This window comes from Lepisma saccharinum, chromosome 24 (genome assembly GCF_977018435.1).
Source record: "Lepisma saccharinum chromosome 24, izLepSacc3.1, whole genome shotgun sequence".
Classification (NCBI taxonomy): domain Eukaryota; kingdom Metazoa; phylum Arthropoda; class Insecta; order Zygentoma; family Lepismatidae; genus Lepisma; species Lepisma saccharinum.
In genome coordinates, this window is record NC_139252.1 from 57,763,196 (window position 1) to 57,775,537 (window position 12,342).

At 35.1% G+C, this 12,342-nt stretch overlaps 1 protein-coding gene across 4 annotated transcripts in view; it reads right to left on the reverse strand.

The window, feature by feature from the left end:
- Nucleotides 1-12,342, reverse strand: part of Ca-alpha1T (Ca[2+]-channel protein alpha[[1]] subunit T) — a 172,222-nt gene that overhangs the window by 20,040 nt on the left and 139,840 nt on the right. For all 4 annotated transcript variants that reach the window (XM_083110833.1, XM_083110835.1, XM_083110832.1 and 1 more), the window contains 4 exons: nucleotides 9,507-9,658; nucleotides 7,631-7,740; nucleotides 5,217-5,347; nucleotides 1,537-1,686 (listed from right to left, as the gene is read on the reverse strand). In XM_083110833.1, coding sequence (XP_082966959.1) covers nucleotides 1,537-1,686; nucleotides 5,217-5,347; nucleotides 7,631-7,740; nucleotides 9,507-9,658 — 543 coding nt within the window. The remainder of the gene's footprint in view (nucleotides 1-1,536; nucleotides 1,687-5,216; nucleotides 5,348-7,630; nucleotides 7,741-9,506; nucleotides 9,659-12,342) is intronic.

A 12,342-nucleotide genomic window follows, 5' to 3' on the forward strand; every position in this document is an offset into this window, starting at 1 on the left:
TGTATTTGAGTCCTGCATAAACTAACTGAGACTTGTCGGTTCTCCTCAACATACTTTATCATTCGAATCATGCACGAGGATACGCACGATGCTCGTAAGTGGCACCGCCAGTGGGAAAAGTCGTCATTCTCTGAAAAAGTGCTGCATCTACTCGTATATCGTAACTGACAGGGCTCACAACAGCACTTTGTTTTCACTTTGTCAACCTTTCGGCAGAATAATTGAACACCTCTTTCTCAATTATTTTGAAGACGATGTCCGTACCGATGTAATGCAATTCATCAAGAGTAACTCCTGAATCAGCTGCGACTGACTGCTGTATTAATGTTGCAGAAACTTGAGTCAAAATGTAATTGGGATATGGATTCCAGTCGTTAGATTGCTTTTTTAAAAATATAATTAAGGTTCCCCTGTTTGTCTACTTTCTCTCATTACATTGTGTTGTTCACTACTCTTTAACAAAACTCTGGGATATTCTTGCATTGCTAAGTTGTAAGTGGAAACAGTTGTATGGGAAACAGCCATGTTGGCTCTAGATTTCTATAAATCCGTTTCCTCGCGTCAGTCTTCCCCTGCTTTGGAGGGAATGCATTAGTACTTGTTCTATTTAGAGATTTTATCCGAGTGATGTTATTCTTAGGATGATTCATGATATGTGGTTAATTGATGAAAAGGCTATAATTTTTCATAAGGAGGTTTGATTTAGTCCACACACCGCTCCAATAATTGCAGATAACCCATTTCTAGTAATTAGAATTGTGTTTAGATTCGATACCTGGTAGAGAAACATAGTGGTTCGGATCCCAGTTTAAACTGTAGGTCCAGCTCCAATTAGACTTTCTGTGCATAAAGTGAACTTAGAAACAAAAACTCAAAACTCAATCCGAGTCCGGCCCATAATCTGTCACCTCATCTTGTCATAAATTTACCTCCCAGGAACATTTTCTGCACGGTTGGATTTTCAGATCACAAACAACGTTTTCTGCAAGTACAGGTACAGGGGCTTAAGGTAATTGTGATGTCTGGCTGCTGCAATGATGGAGAGAATCTTCAGCATAGCTTGCAACTGCAAATCGTCGATGAGCCGTTTCTATCAGCATTTATCAAGTTACATGCAATGCTGGTCATTTGTGGTGATCATATTTTAAATACCTCTTGTCTGTTGTCCAATTTTATCTCACAAATCGCACACAATTTAGAAATTTTCATTCTTAAAATGCAAAATATAATTCAACATAACAAGAAAACACAAATTGTAAGTAATAATACACAAAATATTAAAAGTTATTCACAAATAAACATAAAATGTTGGGAAATTTACAATAGCCAGTCTGCCATTTTGAAATCAGTTTTTGGGGTTTTTCCAGTGGTCTGATTTTGTCTGATTTTGGATATGTTATTCAGCAATGATTTCTGAGTTAGAAACTCTTTAAAAACTTCTGAAGCAATTTTGCCCAGGTTTGAGGGAAAATTGCTTAATTTGCCTGGACTAAAATTGAACGTAAAAAAAGGAAACACCACATGAAATGTACTCACCTAATCTACCAAACAGCTCGACCCCAAGTGCTGCGAAGATGAAGAACAGGAGGAAGAAGAGAAGCCCCAGGTTTCCAACCTGGGGTAGAGCCTGCATCACTGTATCCAATAAGGCACGAATTCCCTTTGCCATTTTCAAAAGCTTTAAAACTGGAAGTAGGAAGACACAGCAGATTGCAATTAGTAATTGCATGCAGTTTTGTTTTACGTACAGAGTTGCGGCTAGAAATGTATTTCTCTACAAAATAGAAAAAAATAGAAAGAAATAGATTGAAAACAATTCTTCTTAAATGTGTGCATTGCTTGCTCAAGCTCTCTTTAAACTGATAATGAATAACAATAATAATAGAAACAGATTATGCTTAAACAAATACTATATTTCCTTTGTGATAACTCCTAAATATATCACACCAATTTTCGAAATTATAACTTGCAAAATATGATGAGAATTTTTGGTCTTGTGCTGATCTAGATATTTCAATAATTCTCTGAATATTAGTGACAATGGTTCTATATTAGCATGCAATGTTAATTGGACATTATCCATTGTCCAGTGCTTTTAGCTATACTTATTCTAACATTACGATTCAAGAGAGCATCTCTTCTCTCGTCTTCAGGTAAACAAATTTATTTTTGTCTGTGATGGGCTTTTGATTTTACTACAAATCTGATGTGTTAACCAACTTCTTCATGGTACCACATCCACTGCTCAAACCACCAGCAAAAAGAAATGTCTTAACCTGAAGACAAGAGAAGAGGCGCTCTCTCGAATTGTAGTGTTAGAATAAGTATACTTTAAACAATTAGACAATGGATTTGATTGATTGATTGAATTAAAAGTTTTGGGTTCATCGGCACTTAAGCCCATTCTGCATCCTTCTATGTATACAGGGAAATATCCCCTTATCTAAAACTCTGACAAAAAGTTAAAATAAGGGGTGTAAAAAGCCCCTTGGAAAAAATTAAAAGTGCAAGGTTGTAAAAAGACCTGCTCAAAACAAGCACAACACATTAAAATGTCAGAATGTATTAAAAGCTTCCTCACAGATGGTGGAAGAAACCAGCTCTTCGCAAAAATCTATAAAAAATTGGTCATCACCCAACATGGATGACAAACAGCTGGAGAGATTAAAAGTCTGTCTGAGGATATCAAAGTCGGAACATTCAATAAGAATACGCTGAACACTTAAACACAACGTGACAAACACAACACATCAGAGGGTCCAGCCCTTGCAGCAAGTGACCATGCATTAGATGACTGTTTCCAATATGCATCTGGGTTAGAAGAACTACTTCTTGATGGTAGGGATGGGACGATGAGGAATTAGACAATGGATAATGTCCAACTAACGTGGCATACTAGATTTTTAAAGTTGTCATTTTTTATGTAGTTGTGGTGAGTGAACAGTGGCTCCATTCAATGGGCAAGAGGTGACAAAGCAATGCACTGATTTCTTAATACTCTATGCCTTCATTGTTGTCTTCCCCAGTCATAAGGAACCCTTCGATTAGTCAACATCTCATCCCCCCCCAACAACACACGAACATTAGAAAGGAAGTTAAGAAGAGCAGAGGTGTTCAAGAAACCCACTGTTGTGGTGGTGATGAGGTGATGCTTGTATAGTTCAACATGAAGCAGGGTGGCCACTCTAGAACCATGATAAAATTCAAGCATAATTCCCGGTTTTCAAGGCGAACTTTCCACAAATTCAAGGGTGCGAGCAGATAGATGTTTTCTTCTTTCATATTATCACAAATATATTAACAATATAAAGGGTCTGTGAGATTCCAATTTATGCAAAAATCGTAATTCCATTAAATTAAACAGAATGTACTATATTTAATTTAAGGTGTGGAGTTTACATGTGCCATTTTACATACTGAAACTCGAAATACAAAATACAAACAAAAGTTACAAATGTTACGGGATATACAAATACTAATCTACAAAAAACTGCTAATTGTATAAAAATGTCCAACTCAACTTTACCTAATCAGCTTCAAGATATCTTATCTTATAGTAATCTTCAGTCTTCCAGATAGATTGTTCTGCAAAGGACACTAAACAAAGTAAACGGATTGAGAAAATTCTATTATATTTTCCACGTAGCTTTCCCTTTTTGCCTTCCTAGATAAAAACAAATGCTAAACTGTGAAAAACTTGCTTCACTGTAATAATAAATATGTAATGATAAATACAATAGTATTTGGATTAATAAAAGAAGCTATTTTTCACGTCTATGGAGAAAAATTCATGCAGAATTCACGCACATTATACCGGAGCCAATAATTCAAGCATAATTTCCACAATTCAAGGAATTCCCTGTGAGTAGCCACCCTGTGAAGACAATGAAACAGGTGGGAAGATGCAAATTATTCTATCTTGGGGTATACTATGGACAAATTATCTTTAGGGTCCATGGTTCCACTTGGAACACTAATTATTTAATTTTTCTACTGAAAGACTCAAATATGTATGTGTTGGAGCATAGAGAATATACATTTCTAGCCACTACAAGTACATAAATATAATTGTAATTATTAAACAGAAACATAGCACAGTTTTAAAAATTCAAATGATACAATTAATTTGCCCCATACAATGCATTTAATTGTAATTTAAACTCATAAACCCTGGTATGATCACCTCATATCAGCAAATAAGTGTTTTCTTACCTTACTTTTTTATGTTTCATGCATATTTATGATGTATGTTTTAGTAACTAGAATTTATGATATATGTTTTAGTAACTAGAATAATCAGTAAATATACATTTTATATCATATGAAGAGTGACGTTATATCTGATATGAGGCTGATTCAATATCATTTTATCAGTACCATACATGATGATATTAGAGAGCATTTTAATCAGCAGGAATCACAGAGTTGTCAGAGGATCCATTAATTACAATGGAAATAAGCTTTCTTCTAAAAATATATAATACACATTCGCATAGGGTGCATTCCGAAAGTTTTAAGAAACAACAAATTCAACGAAGATAACTGGGCTCATGAACCTGTGAAACCAGTTCTACAGACTTATGGGATGCTCTAGACGAAAGCGCAGGTGCAGTGTTTTGTTCAGAGAAAGTGTCGGCATGGCTTCCAGCAAAAGGCAAGTACTTCTGGAAGAGATAAACTCTACTGTGGACACTGTTACTCATTTTAATCAGATTGTAAGAACAGTTAGGGCACACTCATCTTGTGCATGTTACTTCATATCACTCTCTGTTAAAATTACAATACATTTTCCAAACTAGTGCAGTTTGAAGCCATCATGCACGCACATTGTCTGCAAGCAGCAGACGATTCTCACCGAACAGACCAGCCTCCTGGCCCGTGCATTTGGTGAATCTCGTTCTTGCACAAAACGCACGGAAAGCGACTTTCGGGACAGCATAACAAACCACACGAAATGCATGAGAGCTCTTATGGGACGGCCAGTTACCATAACTCGTTTAATGTGTTAAACTCATGTGACTTTCGGAACGGGCCCATAAATGCACCCAAGAGTATTTTAGTGCAAAATGTTTGCAGATTCACATAAGATTGTACAATGTACTACTGAAGTAATAATCATTCAGATTAATTATAAATAGCGCAAATATTGGTTTCCTTAAGGAAGCAATACAAGCTCAGGCATACTTACATACACAGATCATTCTCTTAAACCTTACCTCTGGCAATTCTCAACACCCGCATCACTCTAATGATTGTTGGATTAATTGGGATAATTTTCGATTCAACTTCTTCAAGAACAATTCCCACAATTGATAAAATAACAATAATTACGTCCAACTGATTCCACCTGAAAAGAAAATTAACATATTTATGCTCTAACATGCCAATTAATTACTAATAGTGAAAAAAAAACCTACAAGATTATGAAGATAGTAACTAACTTAATCAAAATTAACTTTGATCTGAGAAAAAATACACAAGACAGTAATTTATTTAGTTGAAATTTTTATCAGCGTGTGCTGGAAAACCCTGACAATTATCAAACACAGTAAGTATATGTTTTTGGGTATTTGATTCTAAAAGAAATATTTACACACTGGATCTCTTTTCCCTATTTCTGGAACTAAAAGATTGAAATTAATTTATTGTCAGGCAAAGATTGGGAAACTATTTCCACAGAAAAAGAAAGGGCTATTTCCATTTGGACAACTTAGATTTAAACTAGTACATATACTAAGCAATCAACAATTCTACTATGATAACTCCTAATGAATTTTTGGGAAAGTGAAGAAAAATTGAATTGCTCAAATGAATGACGTACATAGTGTCCTATCTCTATTCTTCTAGATTTCTATTCAAACTTGATTTTGTCAGCAATTAAGTTGAGCGCTCGTATCCTCCAAATTGTAGCCAGACAAGAGGCTCTTTAATCACCACCAGAATTTTAGAGCAACATATGGATCACATTTCACACCTGCTCCTAAAGACAACTACAAAATATCTACATTAAGGTGAGGAGGGATATTAACCTTTACTCTGCCGATGGGATCGTCAAAAAGATACCCCGGTTTTGCCGAAGCCTTGGCGCGAATTTTAAATTTGTTCACTTATTTGACAAAAAATGTTATAACTCGTAGACTATTTAACCAATCTACTTCGGGTAAATTTTGTTTTGCAGCTAAAACATCAGGGCATGCAACCTTGCAGAAATCAAAATGCCAAAGGCAATAAGAGGGGTTGGGTGGTATGCGGCCCATCAACTATCAATGAAAAAAATCATAAAAATGGAGAGTTTTTTCACATATTCTATAATGTAATGCACCCAGGAACATGAAATGACTTTCATTCGGTTGAGAAAGGACCATTCTTTGAAAATAAGGCTAAAGTTTTCCTCTCCTTCCCAAAATAGCGGGGGAAGAGGGGCAAACTCCCCATTTTTATGATTTTTTCATTGAAAGTTGGGGGCCACGAACCACCCAACCCCTCTTATTGCCTTTGGCGTTTTGATTTCTGTACGGTTGCATGCCCTGATGTTTTAGCTGAAAAACGAAAGATACCCGAAGTAGATTGGTCAAATAGTCTACGAGTTATAACATTTTTTTGTCAAATAAGTGTATGAATTTAAAATTCGAGCCAGCTTCCATACATAACTTTTGACTCGGGGGAGGGGGGGGGAATTGGGGATCCATCCACATTACGTGCAAAAGCTTCGTTTAACCCACTGTAAGTGTTTCCGACCTAAAAGAAAAGTATAAAGATAATAAAAAAACAGGATTTTTGTAATCAGCTGCATGGTCGATATATCAACCAAAATACGAGTAAAGGTTAATTATCTCACATTTTCCTATGTGATGAATTCGTCACTGAAGCTAGGGGTTTAACCGTAATTCTCCATTTGGGACGAGGGGTATAAAGTAGGGATGGCCAAATCTTGATACAATTTTATTCGAATAATTTGATAATTTTCTATCCGTGTTTCAAATATCCAAATATTGGATATACTGATATCTGGATTATCCAGATATCTGAACTGACCAGATATCCAAATGTGCACATTATCTGGACAGTTTTATTTTTTATCCGTTTTACGGGCTATCCACATATTCTTTTATTCGCCCTTTTTGTATTTCACTGTACGGATAATCTACAAATCCTTCATCAAATCTGTTCTCTCCGGATATCTGAATTATCCATTGCATCTGAAATGGATATTGGATAACTTGAAATCTGGATATCTGTTATCTGAATTGTGTGGCCATTTCTAGTATAAAGATGAATGAAAACTTTTAAGGGGGTGTTGTATGGATAAATCATTGACCGAGGTCCTAAGGTTACTGTGAACTCCGGTGAGTATTAGAAATTCCTGAACAAACATCTCAGCCAAAATGCTTGCTGATGTGAGGAATGTCCATAAGATGATTCACATGAAAAGTCTACAAGTAAAAAAAAATAATAATCTGATCTAAGCATGAACGAATTGTCAAAAAAATTAGAATTTCAATTTATGTTTTCTTACTTTCTAGTCAGAAATTGAAAACTAGCAAAAACAAAATCCATACGTAGATTTCAGACACCTGTAATTTTTAGACAACATTACATGTACATAACTATCAGATGATGCAAATCTTACCTATCCTTCAAATACAAGTGCCAACCAAGAGCAAACAACTTCATTCCAAGTTCCAATATGAAAACAGCAGTAAAAAAGTAGTTGAAGATTTTTAAAGTGTACGTTAAGGCCTGCAAATTAAAATATATTTTACAATTAGTATGTAATACTTTTATAAAAAAACTTAATCTTAGTGCATTTTGTAATTTGTACATTAAAATTTGAGATTTTTATCAGTCTTACATGAGTAACACAAACAAATATACAGAGTTCAGTAAAATACATTATACGAGGATACAGTATTACCATTGCTACATGTAATAAACATGTTTCTGTTTTTCCTCTTTGGATGATAAAAACTATGTGATACACTAATATGACAATTTTACTAGAGCTGCAAGCCCATACCACTTTCAACAAACACCTATTGCAACCAATGCTGTTGCCGATGCTTCAAAATTGTGACAATTCAAAGCATTTCAGAATATTTATAAATTTTAATACAAACGTTGTCCATTGGAACTACATCATATGAATCTTACAGGGTTTTCCCTTAAAATATTCATGTTTTCACATTTAATTACAAAATCCATTTATCCCCATAATGTTCAAAATATAATGAAAATTATACATTTTGAGAGCTTCATTTTTGCCGATTCCATAAGACATCTTGACTGGAAAGTATCGACTGGTATCGGTGATTGAATTTCAATCGATATCGATACAACTGGTATTGACTGAGCTCTAGTCGTCATATCAATATGATATAAGATCGTTGACTTTCAGTCAGTGCTAGAAGAATACATTCACATGCTTAATAAATGCATATAAGTTGTATCAGTGGCCAAATACAGATTTGACATTCTACGTTATGGTTCAAGTCCAGGGCATGGCTGTTTCTTCGTGTGACCTTTCATCATTCATCTTCATTGTCATAATTATAATATTTGTTCTTATTTTTATAAAGACAATAAAGAATTAGATGTGTGGAAGTTATTTATAGAAATGTATGAGTTGTAAGTAAACTTGGACCCTTACATTGAAAGAGGAACATAATTAAGAGTATTTGAAAATAAAACCCTTAGAAAAATCTTTGGACCTAAAGAAGATGAGGAGACAGGTTGAGTGGAGAAGGTTACATAATTTAGAACTACATAATTTGTATTCATGTCCAGATATTATTAGAATGATTAAATTAAGAAGACTTAGGTGGTCGGGCCATGTGGCACGAATGGGAGAGGAAAAAAGAGTTTACAGGATTCTTGTTGGACAACCTGATGGTAAGAGACCAAGATGAAGATGGAGGGATAACGTTGAGATGGACCTAAAGGAAGTTGGTAAGGATGGAAAACATTGGATTGATCTGGCCCAGGATAGGGACAGATGGAAGGCTTGTGTTGCTGGAGCCATAAACTTTCAGGTCTAAGAAGGTTATAGAGTGAGTGAGTGAGTTAGTTGTAAGTAATGAGAGATACTTAATTATTTCTAATTTGGTTATTTTACTTCACTTTTTTACCTCACTATGTTAATCTCGATGTCAAGGATAAATGATGAACTGATGAAATTAATGATGGACCAAACACACATATCCATGCCATGTAAGCACTGAAAAAATATCGCCACGTGAATGGTTGACATTTTTAAAAGAACATGTTGGCAAATATGCATTGATGTCACTGCATCAACAACCCATAGATACAAACATCTTTCAAGTAATGGTAGAGATCCATATTTAATTACTAACAGAACATTTTTTTTTCATTAACTTTATATTTCGGTATTGATGGAAGTAAAGGTTTTCTTATGAGAAACACAGAGCTTACAAATAGCAGCTTCCCTGTACATTTAATAATAATAATAATAATAATAAATACAAGACGAAAGAAAATGTACTTACATCTGGCATTTTATAAAATTCCATTGCCATTGTCACCACATTTAAACCAATAACAGCAGCAATAGCAAGATCGAAGTATTTTGATGTGACAACATTATGCACCTGAAGGCGTGGTTTTGAGTAATTGATCCAGTATGGAGGCTCGTGCATTTCTGTCATGAAAGTAAAAACACATGATTAGTCATCCTATACGCATGCACACTTATTGAAGAGAAGCAAAAATAAATCACTATTATGACTTGCGTGATACCAGTACTGATGTCAATACTTTGATTCCTACAGATATTTAAAGTCTGTAACAATGCAAAGGCTGTTCAGAATAAAATGCTAATATTTAAGTGTTTCAACCACCAGTTCTGATTCAAATTGTTCACATATAAGATAATGAGAGTACCCTTCGAGTACCAAGGTAAAAATGTTATGTAAAGTACCAAGACTGGGTCATTTTGACCCAGGCACTATTTTTTAAAAAATACATTTAGTTGGATGCAGTGAGTTATAATTGGGATGTACAACAAACAGGACAATGTGCCTGATTGTATCATGTATTACAATAAATAAGCACATACACATTTTTTGTGGACACAAGAGATGCAATTTTTAATGTACTCTATTAATAGCAGTTTTCTTTCAAACAATACTTGAAATATAATAATTCAAAGTTAAAAATATAAACATACAAATAGGACTCTTTGAGAAGAAACTGACATCACATATTCCATTCTGATTACAATTGACAGTCCTTGCAGAGCAGTTCACTGATATAGTGTGCTTTGTATACAAACTTATTTATTGTTATTTTATATACCAACTTTAGTGCAAAAGTAAAAATGCATGTTGAATGAGGAATACCTATAATAATATGCCACTACGGCTCTTCAAAAATAGTGCAATTCCTAAAAAAAATGTCATCTGGGTCTTGGTACTCGAAAGGTTAAAAGAGATGTAATTTAATTCTTAAATTTATTACTTTGCACAAATAACTGGTAAAACATTAATATAAATTGAAAAATTTGTCCTCTCTAACAACAATCGCTGTCAAATCTAATGCACTTTACATACTTTTAAAAAATTGGAAGAGTTTCCAATTGTTAGAATTTACAAATATCCAGGTAAATGCAACAAAAAGTTAAAATAAAAACAGTTGAATTCCATCATTTATTTGCTTGTGGTGCATAAATTTGTAACCATGTAACAAGATAAACTAAAAATGAAGGACATTACACACACTTCACAAACAGGGACGATTTCCCCATGTAGGAAGTGAGGAACTTTCTACAGTTCATTTATACTTATTTCCAGTTCTCTACTTTTTAGGAGTTTAATGCACATTATAAAATTATGAGTGGAGTGTTCGTACATTTGACCAGGTTTGCTACTGTTCGCTATCGCTCGCTTGTTCAGCTGTCACCGAAAATGACAGTCTTCCCTGCTGCTGAGGAACCTTGATCTTCCACATACAGCCAGATGGGTGTGGAAGGGAGGAATATTCTTATCACGATTGGCAAAACGGACGACGACAGACTGGAAGTACTCCACAAATGTCGAACCACAGATGTATTTACTTAAAATATTTTTTTATCTGTGGTCGATCCAATCAGCTTGGTCCACTCAAAAGTAAGTAGTGTTGCAGGTGCAGGTAAATGCAATGGATAGTACAAGTAATCCATGCACCTGTTTAATTGAATGGATTTTCAGTCTTCCCTCTGTCTGCTCTCCATGACTTCCTACACCTAAAAAAATCCACGAGTCGCCACTGTTCACAAATCCAGGAAATCACAGACAATACTTGGTTAAGAAGTTCTATGTCAAATACATCGAATGCTTCCCATATTTCTCATGCCCAGGGTGGAAATGTTGAATAGAAAATAGCACATGTGTTCTATTCATTGTCCAAACAATGGCCTATGACTTCTAGTTCAGGGTTTTGAAGTGTGCAGTTTCAGTGTGCTTTGAACCACAGCCTGCTGACAGATCGTTCAAAACTCAAACTCTGAATCCAGAATACTGTTTAAGTGAAAGAAAAACAGTGAAGGGAAAATAAAATAACATAAAGCAACCGGATTGCTACCCCTAAAGCTTCCACATGCCCAGGACTTGTATGATAAAACTTCTTCCTTCTCATACATGAATCAATGAACAGGATAAGGGAAGTCAATTTAACACCAGTATCTAACTCCTTGTGCATGTGTCATTGTAAAGAAGCTGTTAAAACATCAGAAACACTGGGATATGCGGAGGGGACTGGAGCCTGATTGACCTACAGCCCCTACAGAAATTTTGAGAAGAACAAAATCACGTAAACAGGAAAGAACTCCGGAAAAAACAGTGTTGCACCCCTCTGGCTTAAAATAACCCCCGGTTACCATTTTTGTCTGAACAGCCTTTCAAAATAAGTTAAAATGGTAATTATTGAATATTTTATTGTGCACTCCTCCGTTAAAACACAGCTATGCAATATCCACCTTTAAATTTTTTTAAAAAAATCCTGCATAAGCTAGTGATCAGAAACATACATATACAGGGTGTACACGATGAACCTTCGGGGTTTTGACGCAATGTTAAAAATCAGAAAAAAAATGTTGCGGCAATCCAGTCTTTTGTATTCGGTGCCATATATGCTCCAGTTTATGTTGTTTTAGTTTGTGTGCATCATGCATGGCAGCTCTGTCATCACTTTTGTGAAAATGGCATCTTCTCAAGCGAAAGCACACGCTGTGATATGGTTTACGGAGTGAAAATCAATTGTTACGGTGCAGCCTATGTTTTGGCGCGACTTTATCAAAATGCCGCCAATGGATAAGAGCATCAGGGCATTGTACAGAAGTTTTCTGGA